We start from the raw sequence: 16,165 nt of genomic DNA on the forward strand, positions 1-16,165 counted from the left end.
TTTATTTTATATTTACATAAAAATTCTGATTATATCTGGTCATATCCTGGTTGTGTCAATAAAAATATATATAAACAACGCAATATTTTCTTGTCAAATGCTTTATCTCTAAACTTAAACAGACATCATAATTTTTCACAACATTTAATGTGCCAATATTATAAATTGTCTTGCAAATTATATTTCAATTGCTAAATTTTTACCAAAATAAAGTCTACTTAAAATTAACAGAGAAAATAAATCGTTTTATCTATTTTTGTATCCTTGAAATTTAATTTATGATGATTTCAAGGTTTTTACTATGAATCACGAATTTTCGGCGAGATTGTATATTAATGTGATATCTCTTTAAAACTATAAATTAATTTAAAATGTTCGTGAATTTCGCTGAAATTTTTGCTAAAAATTTTTTGCATGCTACTTTAGTTCAAGAACAAAAAATTGAATTTTATAATTAAATCTTTGATGTCTTAGCAAAATTTTTATAATATTTCCAAGAAGCGGTTTTGCTATTCGTAATAAAAAATAATGTATTAAAATGTCGATTTATTAAAATTATCTTTTAAAGGAACATAAAAACAAACAGTTTCGATTTTGTGTTAAATATTTCTAAGGCTTGAATCTCATAATTAAAAAATATTTGTGCGATTTATATTTGATCCTCATCATCTTTGCATATGAAAGCCGCAAAGAAAACGTCAGTTTGAGTCCTCTAGTTGACTTCTTGTAGAATGTCTTGCCGATTTCTGCCGATAAAGTAGAATTGAAATTTAAATGATCTTATGAAGTCTTACATCCTGAATAAAAGACAATTATAGAGGAAAGTAAATAAAATCAAGTATATATCTATTGATAAAATCTATATATTGTTCTATATATTATTCCTATTTCTTAGGAAATTGACTATTTAATGATACTAACAGTAACAATTATGAATGTATTTGTCATTTCTGACTAGATGTTAACGACCATGAGAAGTCTGGTGAGTGAAAGGTATCATAGATCGCGCCACAAATAAAGGACGCAATTTTAATTTATATTCGTGATAATAAAATTAATTTACACATAATAAATTCATGTATTCTTGGAAATAAAATCAAATAAAACAATGGGACTAACTAATCTGTCTAAAACATATTAAAAAATATTTATTTTTTGAACGAGATGGATAAACAATTAATGCATTAAAGCATTTTCTAAGAAAATAAATTCTCATTTTTTTTAATCTAAAAAACATTACATTTTATTCAATTCGATTTAAAAGCAGATCGATAGATAAATGTATAAGACTAGTATGAAAATATATATATTTTCTAACACTTTCATTGAATTTAGCAGAATGAAGAAAGAGTGGAATTTCAAAATATGGAAATTAATTTGATTATAATTTTTTACCTTAAAAAGAGTAAGAATTAATAATTTCTTAAGAAATATTTCAGCGCATTAATTATTTGTCTATCTTGTTCAAAATAAAGATTTTAAATGTATGTGTTAAATAGAATATTAATCATTGATTGATCTTATTTGCAAAAATACAGTAAAAGACAGTAAAGAACAGATTATCGCATTATTATTAATCTTTCGCATTGTTCTATATCAAAAACAGATATATAGTTAATGTTGAATCTATCTTCTATGTCTATAAGCAGATTTATCCTTTTTCTTTTGTCTTTCTTTATTCTTATCTTTATCAAATCATAAAGATTTTCTTATTTGTTGTCTTGCGTTTAATTGCGCACATTATGATTAATAACATATTATTAATCATAATGTGCGGTTTCGTAAGTATATCGCGTGCACTCGAATCACAAATATGTCAGGATATTTGGATAACGGAGGATCCCCTTGCGTCGCGACAGACTGGCCCGCGGCTGCGTCCCGCGTAATTTCGCGAGGAATCATTTTTCATCGTGGACCTCTCCGCGCCGATCAAACACGCACGCCGGACACATGACTATTTGCGAGGTATCAGGTGATGAATTGTCACGGGCCCGCCATCCGCGGCTCTTTAATCACCCGACTGCGTAACAGTCCGTTGAAGCAACTCAAGTGAGTCTGGCTCATCTGCCGCCGTGAAAGTAAAAATGCCGTAGTATTTGGGTTAGCGGGATGGCCTCTCCGAGGTACGAGATAATGGTGTGTCTTACTCAATTACGAGGAGCAGGCAAAACGAGACCTCCGAGTCAGTCACGATTAATTAGCCCGTGCTTCTTCCTTTTTTTTTACAATAACTCGGAATAACGGTGGTACTGATAATTAGTAATACCTCGCACGTCATTCACATGAAAAGAAATTTCCTAAACAAGTTTTACTTTAAATAAAACTTTTCTCAATTATAGTAGGCATTTAATTGTTTCACAGAAGACAATTTTTTTTCACCAATAAGCAAATTTTACAACCAAATGTTGTTTCTTAAAATAAAAATTTTTATTAATTAGATTAATATTTAACAAAATACAAATTAAATAAAATTAAAGAAACGTTTTCAGGGAATACTTATAGTTTTTTGAAATAAAGAAAATATTTCTCACTAGAAGTAATTTCATTTTAAGACCATAAACATTTTCTTACATTAAAAATATTATTTCTTGTACGATCATGAATGTTCTTGCGATTAATAGCTCTGCAGAGCAAGAATGACATTTACGAGCTTATAAAAAAATTAATTTAATTCTTCACTTAGGGTCGGTTTTTCCATTTTCTTGGTAAACTTATCTACCAGGTAAGCATGGATCTATCTTTTCCTTTCTTAAATAAATAAAGACAAACATATCTGATAGGTAAATTTACCAAGAAGTTGGAACAACCGATTCTTAATTCGTTAATTAACTTCAATTTGCTTACTTCTCGGTTAAAAATATAGAATAATCTTGTCTGCGCGAAGAACGGCGCACGGAAAATGTCATTTATTCGACAATCTTAAAATCCGGTGAGCAATCAATGTCGAAGCATATTAAGATAGTTGCTTATCTCGTTGTTCATTTGCGTTACAAACTGAGCGAAGCTACTGATTATGAATACGGTAGATTCATTTAACGAGCGTACATATTCACGTCTTGAAATTCGGCAGAGAGAAGACTAACGAGGACACAAAGGCGGGTACTAGTGCGCAATTAATTTTGGAAATTAGAGACCCGTGCGTACGCACGTTTAATTTCATTACGAAACACATGATGAAGTGGAAGGAGGAGAAGAAGATGAATAGCGACGTGGCAAACCTATCGAAACTTTATTATGACGTGACAATGTCTAACATTGTTGGTTCACACTGGGTCCTGACCTTCGGCCATTTGGCTAGATTAGCGGCTTTCGTCTTCAAAGTTAAGTGTAAATCACGTCAATCGCAATTGTTACGCAGTCTCGACAATATAGATAATCAATATTCACCAACGCCGTGTGATGTCCTTCTCATTAAATAACAGCATGCCGAATTGCGATTTTTCATCAATTTATAATTCAACAGTAACTCGTCTTGTTGCTACATGGTATTCAATTCCGACCAGGATTGTCCTTAGATTCGATTAGTTCTCTTTATTTTTCCAATATATGGCTTTTCTATATGTTTCTTGTAAAAAAAATCACCTTTTTCTCTTTTGAAAACACGTATGTTTTACCGTGCAGCTAGTGTCTGTAATACTCGCTTGATAATAATGACACCGTTCAATAACTTCTTACAAGAACACACGCGTGTTCACACGTGTCCGAAGGACACGCGTTAGCCCGCAGGCGGTGTTACTCAAAACCGAAAGTTACCATTGCTAAATAATATTATTAAGTTTACCGTCAGCATGTACGCTGTAAATCTCTCGAGACGAGCGTGTTAATGTGTGTCCACAGATAAGTCAGTCCTGGTCCTTCCCGAATAATTTCTCTCGGACAATTACTGAACGAATGTCCATTGAACACGAGAACCGTTCTCCGTCGTTATTTTATTCTACCTTCCATTTTTCTTTATCTTCAATTTTTTTTTCATCTTCAGATTGTGTATCTTTGTTGATTTATACTTTTCCGCACACTTTCGTAGCCCGTAAGTTTTATTTATTACTCAAATATTTCCACTTTTTCTTCCTACATACATAATATAATTTAATAATTTATAATCATTTTCAAATATATCAAATTATATTAGCCAAATTTATTGTTATGCATATGTTTTTGTTTTATTAAAATTCTTTGAATAATAATTCGTAATAATGATATAACTGTGACATAAATGTAATAAAAAATGAATCAAGAAATTCGATGGAAGACACAGATAAAAGATATTAATTTCTGAAAAGAAATATATAATATGTCTGCTTGATTATAATAGCAGCAGTAGGGTAAAAAAATATATAATGTATGGTATATTTTTTACCTTACTGCTGCTATTATACGCATAATATTTCGAGCGAAATAAAAGATATACATTTAATACATATACAGAGATACATGTCATTTGCATAGTGCCATTCGATATGTTGCCGCTTCCTGCTAGGCCAGCTAACTTATTTTGCGAGCCACTCGGCCATGAATTTAACCACCGAAATAAACACGCGGAATAATGGTGTTCGGCACAAGCGATCTGTAAATAGCGATCAGACAACTTCGTGCCGAGTCGCGAACGGTAGCAGCGGTAGTTTGACAAACCTAACGATCGTTCTTTCACTTGTGCCGCGAGTGTAAGCTAATATGTACCTACTTACGCGAGAAAATTAGCGGCACTTACGTGTCTACGACGAAGACAATCGTGAGATACTTGCTGTACTTTCGGAATTCCTGACTCAACAGGCACGCGCGAGAGACGCGGTTCGTTAACTGATATTTCGAGAAGAACATACACGAGAAATATATATGAATATAGTTCCCCAGAAATTTGAATACGATGATTTATATTACAATTGATACCTCATCGCGCCGCTTTTAACATGTCATAAATATGGGAATTTCTCGATGGTTACGAGTTGTCCTTTAGCACAGGTGTATTATTCATTTAGCACAAGTCTTTTTATATTCCAATGACGCGTTTATAATCGCCAGTTACATCTTATTGGGCGAAAAAACTCTATTATGACTTCATCTGCTTTTAGCAGTTACGATAGCTTCTTTTTTTGCACCTTTAAAGATTTTATGCATAATTAAGAAAATTTTGTTTAAACCAAATATCCAATATGTTTTTTCAGACAAATATATCCAGACCTGTCAGCCTTATTATATTTTATTAATTATAGTTAAATCAATGTCGGTTATAACAGGAATACAAGGAATTATTTAAAACGACATAAAATTTTATGAAGTTTTTGTTTCAGACATGCAAATTGTAAAATATCGTATCTCACAATTATAAATATAATAGACATATATTTTTACAATTATTATTACATTCTTTAAAAAAAAAATGTTTAAAAAAGATTTAATAAACAACTATATTTTAACATTGCATTAAAATTAAACATCGAATAATCTGTTTTACACTCTTTTTCCAATAATTTATTATATTAACAAAAAGATTAGACACAAAGAGTTATCTTTGATTTTGAAAATAGATAACTCACGTGATAATTAAATAAATACTGCATCAAATTAGTATGCATTGACAAATAACAAACATAAATGCAAACTATGAGAATTAACAAAAATAAATTTTATCTAGAAAGCGAGATTGCATTAATTAATAAAAATTATAAAAAAAACTTTTAAAAAATTATACATTCTTCAAAAAATGTCTTTTAAAAAATTGCTAAAAATATTTGTCATTTACACAAAGAAGTTTCAAGAAAGAAAATGTGCTTGAATTTTACGGAGATATATTAGTTTAGTGATAAAGATATATATATTTGTACTAATATGTAACATAACTAACATAAAAATAACAAGCTGTCAAGTAAAATTGTATACTTAATATCTTTATATATTATTAAAATTTTTATCAAACACAATAAGCATTGACAGTAACCTGTTATGCAATTTATATTATTTCTCAATCTCAATTTTTAGCTTTTAAAATTGTTAAAATACAATGTTATTTTTTCTCATGTGATGATAGAATTATTTAGTATCTGTCTTAAACAAATGAAATCGCTTCTTTGTTAAATTAAGATACTGATGATTTGTGATTTTAAGTATACGCATGACTTCGAGTTTAAATTCCTCTTGAAGAGATCAGATCTTCCGTATGCGTGTGCGCGTGTTTGGACCATCCGTAAAATTCGGATGTATGCTACTATTCATTTGAGTGGGGGAGTGAACAAGTAGATCCGGGGGGTAGAGGGGAGTGTAAATAAGGTATTACCAGAAAGTCCCCGAATGTTCGAGTGGATATATAAAGCGGAAGACGTGCATGAGATGTTAAGTCAGTGCATGACAAGCTTCCGAGTGACAGCTAGGGAAAATAAAATATATATTTTTTTCGATATGAATCCATTGGTGAGTTTGAGTTTTTGTGCGAATAAAAGACATTACGTAACGCAGTGATATAAGTTATTCGTAGATGTGATCTCTTGAATCTATATTTTTATAATTTGCTTCTATAAATCAATCAAAACGGTTTGTCTCGGTTAAATAATTATAATGCAAATCTTTTTAACTTAAAAATAAACTTGAATATTCTTGTTAATTTTGACTGTTTATAAATCGTTTGTCATTCAAAAATTCTAATTAACTGATAAATAAAAACAAGTGTTTATGGTAAATATTACAAGATTTATAATTAATACAATAAGTACCATAAGCGCAATATAAATTTTCTATATTTTGATTTTATAAATTATTTATTTTTCTTTTTAATATATATAATATAATATTTTAATCTCTTTGATTAAGATGTCAAAATTTTACGTAAACTAATCAACTTTATTGTAACAAAATAAATATTGCAAAGTATATTTAGATAGAAATATAAAAATCATACAGAAAAGGAAATAAACTTCAGAAATATCAACTAAATGTCAACATCTACTTAGAATTTTTCCGTCAAGGATGTTAAAAGTGGATATTAAAAATATATTTGTTGCGAGATATACCTAACTTTATTAGCTAAAATTAAAAACATAATTTAATACTCATATCTAAAAAAATGCAACTTTCTTTAATATCTTATGCGCGTTTGAATCGTAACTGTTTATGGGACTGTCACGTACATTTGGCATTTATAGCAACAAATATTTTTTAAATACAAAACAGTCTTATGGCTGTTATAATTGATAACTAATGATTTGGCGGCATTAACTATTCCTATTTTAAGGCCACATTTTAGCTGCCGTATTTTAGCTTTGTTGACTAATCCTTTCTCTGTGTGCATGCATTGTGTAAAATAAAATAAAATAAATTATGTTAGCAATATTTTGCTCTTTCAATACCGTTACTTGTAATAAATAAAGTTTTTCGGTAAAACCTATTCTATTCTAACGCGGAAGTAAAATTTACGATACAGACTCAAAGGGCTACATAATTCTTTGTCTTTCCAGGTAATCGCTTTGTGCGCCGTCCTGGCAGTGGCAGTCGCCGCCCCCGTTGATAACCCCCCCGTTGACACCAGCCCAATCCCCATTCTCAAGCAAGCCTTGGACGGGCCCAGCCCCGACGGATCTTACAACTACAGCTACGAGACCGGTAACGGTATTCAGGCTCAGGAGGAGGGTCATCTTAACAATGTCGGTAGCGACAGCGAAGCCCTGGAGGCACATGGCAGCTTCAGCTTTACTGACGCCGACGGCCAGACCTATCAAATCTCGTACATAGCCAACGAGAATGGATTCCAGCCAGAGGGTGCTCACTTACCTACCACACCCCCAACGCCACCTCAAATCCTAAAGGCCCTTCAGTACATTGCTGAACATCCCGAGGAGAATGAAGAAGAGCATTAAAGGATACCGAGAAAGGCCCTATAACGAAAGAAGGATAGAGTCGGCGAGACAAAGGCGAATCTCGAGAAGATGAGACGATCGGAAGAAGCTTGGAGCGGAACCAACCATGGCTGTATCAAGGATCGACGGGTATTCGATACACACGTAGACCGACAATCTCGACAGACTCGGTCCTTCGCGTTGTGATTATTTCTGTATTTATATATATTATACGATCATATAATTAAAAATAAATTTTTTGTACAACATCTGTAACGAACAGAATCCCGACGATATGCTGCAAATAAATTTCCTCGCCGTGCAAGTCTTGTTGGCATTTATCGGGGATGAGATGAGCGATGAGCGGTGCTCGATTCATTAATCGCGTTAACGATATTTTTAACGAGAAGAGTAAAGCGTTCGCGAAGTTGTAGAAAGTTTGAAGCGCGGTGCGCAAATTTCTTCGTGCACCGTTCTTTTCAAAAACTTTTTTGATCCATTGCTTTATGGAGATACAACGCAACAATGGTATCTCGGCAGTGAATAATTAGCGTCGCTATCCCGAATATTAATCGTGTTCTTTGACATTTTGAATTTCGCGTCACGTCAAAAAGATCCCAAAGGCAATTCCATAGATGTCAATAAGTTAATTGGTAAGGAGCACGCTACGTCATTTATGTAAATGACCAAGGACGAAATTTATATGACTGAGTTATGATAATGGGCGTAAAAAATGTGAATAAATGCGGTCTATTTGCCGCATTCATTTGAATAATTCGTTGTTAAAAATAATCATATGGTTGCAGACTAAATTAAAACTCGTTCGACATAACTTATACTTTGAGAACAGGCAGGTAAAAGAATGAAGCGCATTTATCAAATAATCTCAGCGTAGCTCGCTTATTTATGCCATTGTTTACATATACTTGAATGTTACATCTCAAATGTAGAACATTCATTTTCAGTTTTAGATGACAACGACAAAAAAAAAAGAAACAAATGTACTTATAACAAAAAGAAGATTCGTTTTTTCAAAACGTTTTACTATATATCTGCGTTTTGATTATGAGATCATGCGCTAACTACAGGAAAGCATGCGAGAATAGAACGAGTCAACTGTCTATAAAGCCACCTCTCGACTGGCATGAAAATGCTGTATGAAGGACATAACTCCCATCAAAATCCATCTCCATCGAGACAACACTCTCGGTACTAATTTCTATAAAACTAATTTCTACAAAAGTACAAATTTTTATTGGAAGCGTCATATTGCGTGAAGCGGCAGGAGAGAGATAAACAGTTTGGACGGACTTAATGCTATACTTTGCGCACGCTTTCAGTTTCGTTTATTCGAGGACAATCGGTACTGGCGATTGTCACGGGGGACCGCGTTCTGCGTCGGATTGTCCTTCTCGATCGGTTCCGGGGTGGTAGGCTGCTTGGCGATCCACTCGAGGGCACGCTGAATCGCAGGCGGGATCGGCGGCGGGGTAGGGATGTGTGTGCCGGACACCTGGGTGCCGAACTCGTCGGCGGTCCAGCTCATGGCGATGGGGGTGCCGTCAGGCGCATTGTACTGCACGGAGCCCTGAATGAGTTGCGTCTCGTCGGCGGTGCCGGCGTATTTACGGCTGCCGCTCTCCCGCTGAAGTATACCGCCCTCGGTCTCGTAGGTGAACGAATAGTGACCGCGGGTGTCGCCGAGATTACTCGAGTATTTCACGATCTTCTCCGGCTCCTGGAAGTATTGACCATGAACGAACCCGAAAAGGGCCGCTAACAACTGAAAATGAAGAAATTAAATCAGTTAGATTAAAGAAATTAAATTATTACGTTCTGTTTTTTACACTCGAGAGATTATTTGTTGGCGTGCTCCACTTAACGCTCGCAACGCTCTTGGAGTCATTTCATCCTTTCTGTTTATCAAATACTGAACGAAGAGAAAATGATACATGATACAGAATCATGACCCAAATACAGAATGCGCTTATAATGATGTTGGCGCGCTTTTTTGTTATTCTATTTTCACCGCTTTCATTAAAGCGTGGAAACAAGAACGGAATGAAAAAGAAACGCTAACATCTATATAAGCGCGTGAATATGTCTTCGTGAATCTTAAAATTGATACGCAGCATCAGTCATCCATGCGTCATTAAAATTTATAATGTCCGAAGATTGGACTTACATGACTTGAGATGAGTGATTAATTTGCAAATTATACATTCAATAGCTTCTTGTACCGTGACTCAATCGTTGATTTTTCATTCATTTTGATAGTAGTGCAAATTCATTTTTACATTTCTTTGTATTTGCATTATTTTGTATTTTGTTCTATTAGATTTACGAGATTTCCAAACTGGGATTCAATTCTCTATTTAAGATGCTTGTTCACGAAATTGATGGTTCGAGAAGTTGATTGATGATTTCTCGGACGTTATTATCGAATTAATTACATCATCCTCGTAAATGAATAACGGACACGGTGTTGTTTTCAGGATAAGACGACGACGTCATCGGGTGTCCTTCTCGGCGACGGACTCATCGCGCTCATCGCCGTTGAGTGATAAATACACAGACTTTCCGCGACGAGCGTTTACGATCACACTAAATTCACTTTTATAGACTTTCCGAAGGCGTAAAGACCGCTTATAAAATAATCAAATTTTATCGTTATCTCACGAATATCTAAACGAATGAATTTGCGCGTGGGACAATGATTTTATTCGAGCAGAACGAAAGATCGGAACGTGTTGTCTTCATCTAGTGGTGGTATCGTCGATGGTGCACGGGCCGAAGTGTCTGCACACCAGGTGCGTTAATCCCCGTCACGATGTCTGTCCCATAAAACCAGAGATACCTTTCCCCGCGAAAGGTCAGGACAAGATGAATGTGTTGGTAGGTAGGTCACGATTGCGATCGGTAAGGGAAACCGGGAGAGTACTTGGCGTTAATGACGCCATATTACGTAGCTCACGATCGAACGTGACTTTTTCCCATAGCCCCATAGTCTTCGAATAGTATCCGGTGACCGAGACCGATTCAGCCGGTGCATTCTCGCCGCCATTCACTGTGCAGTGCGAACAATGTAAATAAACGCATTCCTTTAATGTGATGATTTGTAATCTCATAATATTGACATTATTAATGATGTCAATGATATTAATAATATTATTGACATCATTAATAATTGCTAATAATATTAAAAAATTAATAATTTACACTTAACTAGAAATTACCGAATAAATAAAAATAATTACAAGGCCAAAAGATTCTATTGTTAATAATATTAAAAAGTTAATAATTACAATTTTGAGCCAACTAAAAATAAATAATTACAATATAATATTATTTGCAAAACCTTGTTATTAAAACAATTTTTTGTGTTTAAATGTTTTTCAATTTACATTTTACAATATTTTACATTTTTGACATTCTATTGCGATTTTAATCTATTGAAGACATTTTTTTACACAATGATAGAATTGCATGGTATGATAAACACGCATGGAAACTGATACAAGTTTTACGGTAACATTATTCATCAATAGTAACATCGCTAGAACATCAAATAGATTTCTCGGATTAGTCGGTCAACTTTATATAGAGAAAGTGGACAATTAGAAAACATGTACGCATATGCAAATTAACGGCTCGTTCGTCATGGTCGATGTCGGTCATCGTCGTCGGCGCGCAAGACGCGCGTGACAATATCGTCATTATACGAGCTTTACAGATTTAATGAGTTATGTAATTTAAATAGATTACGCAACGTCGCTGTTTTGCGCTGCGTAACTTTCGTACGATGATGAATAGCCCTACCGTACGCGCGTAACGTTAAATCACGTACAGCCGTTAATAAAATATGTACGGACGATCAACTTCACAATTTAGAGAAATCAATGATCGGACGTGTTTATTGTCACGAAAATGCATGTGAGTGTGACTAATGTGGTAATATATGCGAAAATTGAACACGTTCTCCATTTTTTTCACAAAAGACTGTCGCAAGGAGAAATTATTGCGCGTATTTTTATCGACGTTTTTTTTTTAACTGGGCGATTTATGTCGTATGGCTATATGGCGTAAAATAACAAAAATAGATCGGCATATAAATAATGATTTTTAGACAATAAATAAGATTATTTAAAAGCGCCAATTTTGAATGTATAGATTAATGACAAAATGAGTACGAGCTCGAGGTAATCAATTTTACTTATATTGTCAAAGTTTAATGTAATGCTTAATATTATGCAAAGGATCAAATATAAAATAATGTACATATGCATTTTATATGTGTAATTTATTTAGTTTTTCCCGGTGACCCAGATGCGTAAAGCCTCGTAAAGTTACAAAAATGCAGTGGCACATCATACTTTATCTGCGCTACACATAAAAGCTTTTCTTTCTGAACAGAGTCCCAGGAAAATTACAGCTTATATTCATGCATATGTTACGTGAAAGTTAGCTCCATGCATTTGTTAAAGCAAAAAACGTTATTACGTCTTTCCCGCGTAAAATATTGTACATATAGATTTTCTTAATGCACGAATAAAAAAGAAAGGAACCTGAAGCAGCTTCAATTTCATTTTATTTCAATTTTCTTTGAATTATTGATACGACAAACTGTATTATCGATATGACAATCATATTTGACATAAAAAAAATGTTATTATTTTTCTGTAAAAAGTTTTTCATATAAGAGAAGGTAGATAAATATACTACATATAATACGAAATATGGACATATGTTTATACTAGTTTTTTTTATTTTTGTTTGGTGTTAGAAACATAATAGTCGTACTAAAAAGAATACAAAACTAATAAAAAAAAATAAATGTTTGCATTATTTTTCATAAAAAGTTAAATATAAAGACATAAGAAAGATATAATCATATACATTCCTTGAAACATAATTATATGTATATAGATAATTCTTTTTCATTTCTTCATACTTAACTTTCTATAAAAGAAACAATGCAAAAAATTATCTTTTTAATTAGTTTTCATTATTTTAATATGACTATTATTTTTTTAACATCAAACAGAAATATTATAAAAGTAAGAAACTAGTATAAACATATATAGACATATTTTATAGGTAATTATATATATTTATATAAAAAATGTCTTATATAAAATGTTATAAAAAATATTTTACCGAGTTTATTCATCATTTTTATAAAAATAATTATGCGTGTTCGTTTTTGTCCGCTATATTTATATAATATCGCGAATCGAGTGCATTACAATTAGAAAATCTAAAAGTTAAAAAGTTAAAAATAAATTACAAGAAAATCTTCGAAAGAGAGCTGAACTTACCAGGGCACGCATGCTGCCGGTTCGACGATGATCGTGCGTTTAATGCTATTGCGTGTATACGCGCGCACGGGGAAAAACGAGGAGCGTCCTGAGCCGGGTGAGTGTAGCGCGTTTAAACGCGAGGTAAACGTCAGAGACGAAAAAAAAAAAAAAGGCGAAGGCGGCAATCGAGCACGAACGAGCGGTGGTCACATGTAGAGCTTGCCTCTCCCGATGGTTGCCGGCGTGAAGTTCGCGAGCAACTCTTGGACCGTTGGGGGCAGAGCCGACCTTTATACCGGCGCAGTCCACGATGCGGAGACGCCACAGCCTCTTTACATAACCCGGGAAAGTTTATTTCGGCACGGCCGTCTACGTTGCTCCCTCTAAGGGGGTCTAAGAATCGGGAGCACGCCGGCTCCGACGGCGACACCCCCGCGCGAATGCGGCGGATGTCGTAGCCGCGTCGTGGCGCCGGGTGTCATCTTCATCTGCGTTCTCACCTGCGAGAAATCTGGTGGCAGGAGAGGGAAAGGACCACCCGCGGCCACTCACCGGCGTGCAATTACGCTCCGCGCCGAGGAGATTTTCCTTCTCCGTCCGCAACGACGACGACGACGACGACGACGTCCATGCGACTTGCAGTTGTTGCCCTTACGTAATGACACACGAGGCGATCTTGCCTTGCGCAACCTGCAAACTCGGACACGAGGACTCGGCGACGACTTCTCCGCTGTTTCGATTACTTACCGCAATGGCATCGGCGTGAACGCGATCGAGATCGTCTGAACGTTGAAAAAGAAGGAGAGAAAGAGAGACAGAAGGAAAAAATGAATGAATAAAGTTGAAAAAGAAAGAAAGAGAAACCAAATGTGTAATTAATTGTTCTTTTTTAGGAAATGTCCAATATCACGTTTCTTACACGATCCTGCGATATCGGGGATTCTCCGCGATTTACACCTCCGCGAGGCTTAAATAATGCAAATGCGTGTAAACGTTCCGTTTATACGTGACAAGCGGGAAGATTAATTAATCTGTCGGATCGCTGACGTGCACGCCGACAGGTAAAACGCGACTTGCACGGATCAGTAAATGATTTTACAACTGTTTTACGATCGCGTTTAGATTTGTGACAGCCAAGTAGCGCGTCGTGACAGATCGAGAGAGACAACTCCGCGAACGAGATTCTCCACAAACCGATCGGAAATCATGTCACGTCGTTGGGACACGGGAAGGAGACTGAAATTCGACGACGTTAGAGTGTCTTTTTTTCTCATACTACGTTACGTAAGTGTTGATCAAGGAAATGTCGAGGCAGCCTTTATTATCATATAAATAAATTGAGAATCGGTCTCGGAAATCTCTATTTTTTTGGACAACGGCGTCGCACCGTTACCGGACAGACGGGCACGTTTGCCAGCCTAGACAATGACTGGGATTATTCGACAGGAAATTATAGAAATATTTCACGTAGGCTTTAATGTCAGATGCAAACAAACGAAGAACCGCGCGCAGTGCCCCCATCGTGAAAGGCACGGGCTTCGCGCGCAATCCGAAAATTCGGATTGGTCTCGAGATCCTGTACGTATGTAAATTGAGCAACGCGGATACCCTCTAACACGGATCCTGACCACCGCGTGTTCATATTTATCACGTTCTGTACGCCACCGTCCGACATCCCTTACAAATTTCCGGCGAGGGTTCCTGTTATGGAATCGACGGTGCCGTGCGATAACTGACCAAAGCAAATCGATGGATCGCTAAGATTCCAATCGCGCAATTCGTTTTTCGAGAGCGTGCGGATATTTTCTCTCCTCAAGCGCGCGAGAGAAACAAAGGTTACGCTCAAGAGTGTACCTATCACTTAACCTTAGGATAATGACATCTTAAGCACCCGTTACCCGGTCTTCCGTGGGAATTGAACCCACAGACAGCCGCCAGGCTGGTCCTTGGCATAGTGATCCTACCCAGTCGTATAGTAGCATGCGCGGCCGCAAGTGCACGTGTAGACAAGGGTATTACGCGATAATCAATGTTTATCGCGTAAAAGGAATTGTGGTGAAAGGAAACGGAACCTTCGTTAAACGGGGCGTGAATGGGAAAATCAACGAATGGGAAAAACCGCCTAAGATAAATTAAACATCCATCGATGTTCTTTTACTTATTTTTTTCTTACCTCGTAACTCGCGTAGCTGTGAGCTTACAGACGAGTTTTATTTGCGAATAAGACCGCATAAACTTTACACGAGATTATTGTTAATACATAATTATTATAAGTAAATCATGCTTTATTCTCTTACAAAATGAATAAATTGTATGTAGGGAAATTTATATCAATTTATAAATCGCGTTATGTCGCGTGAAGAAATTTTTAACAATGTTCCATTCAAGTTTTAAAATTGAAAATTTTATTTCAATAAAATTCAATAGACTTTACACGATCAATAATACTGTCAATATAATGAATACTAGTGATTCTATATGATTATAATATTAATGGATTGTAAAATTTATGTAGAAAATTGATATTATCACGTAAGATTTTAAAATATTGATGCATACTGTCAGTATAGATTCAATAGATCAATATTACTGATCAGTATTACTGATTAATATTTTTTAAATAATATAATTAATCCAATAAAGTCTAATAATCTTTATATATTTTATAGAAAAATCTTTATTATCGTTTTTAATCAAAATTATTAAGATAAAACAAAGTAATATTTGTTGATAAAATTATGAAGTAATTGAAATATTAACGAGAATGTTTCAAAGTTTGTTTGAATAGAACGGCACTTGTCGATTGCCTCATGCAGACTTAAAATCACCGCAGTAGATACGGTTGCTATTAAACAGGCGGAGATCAGTGTTTCACTTGTCTGTACGTTAGATAAAACTAGTCTGGTCACTATATTCATAGTACCGTTAATAATTTAATTGAATTAACAACTTGGAAGCAATTTCATGCATAATAATTAAGCCATTACGTATTGGAAACATTCGTTACCTAATCCGTATTTATCGAGATTCTATATACGATTT

At 34.9% G+C, this 16,165-nt stretch overlaps 2 protein-coding genes across 2 annotated transcripts; one reads left to right on the forward strand and one right to left on the reverse strand.

Moving 5' to 3' along the window:
• The first annotated feature begins 6,270 nt into the window (after positions 1-6,270).
• On the forward strand, positions 6,271-8,148 carry LOC105830936 (larval cuticle protein 65Ag1). The gene is made up of 2 exons (XM_012670670.3): positions 6,271-6,405; positions 7,446-8,148. The coding sequence occupies exons 1-2, from the start codon at positions 6,286-6,288 to the stop codon at positions 7,842-7,844; spliced, it is 519 nt and encodes a 172-aa protein (XP_012526124.2). The 5' UTR covers positions 6,271-6,285; the 3' UTR covers positions 7,845-8,148.
• A 547-nt stretch (positions 8,149-8,695) lies between these two features.
• On the reverse strand, positions 8,696-15,443 carry LOC105830937 (endocuticle structural glycoprotein ABD-4). The gene is made up of 2 exons (XM_012670671.3): positions 13,142-15,443; positions 8,696-9,606 (listed from the first exon to the last, which is right to left on the reverse strand). Exons 1-2 carry the CDS (start codon positions 13,151-13,153, stop codon positions 9,160-9,162), a joined length of 459 nt encoding a protein of 152 aa, XP_012526125.1. The 5' UTR covers positions 13,154-15,443; the 3' UTR covers positions 8,696-9,159.
• Positions 15,444-16,165: the final 722 nt, after the last annotated feature.

Source organism: Monomorium pharaonis, chromosome 4 (assembly GCF_013373865.1).
Source record: "Monomorium pharaonis isolate MP-MQ-018 chromosome 4, ASM1337386v2, whole genome shotgun sequence".
NCBI lineage: Eukaryota > Metazoa > Arthropoda > Insecta > Hymenoptera > Formicidae > Monomorium > Monomorium pharaonis.

Coding starts and splice junctions, on each gene's coding strand:
- LOC105830936 (XM_012670670.3), top strand. CDS start 6,286: ATGTTCGAGTGGATATATAAAGCGGAAGACGTGCATGAGATGTTAAGT. Junction 6,406..7,445: donor TTTTCGATATGAATCCATTG/GTGAGTTTGAGT, acceptor TTGTCTTTCCAG/GTAATCGCTTTGTGCGCCGT.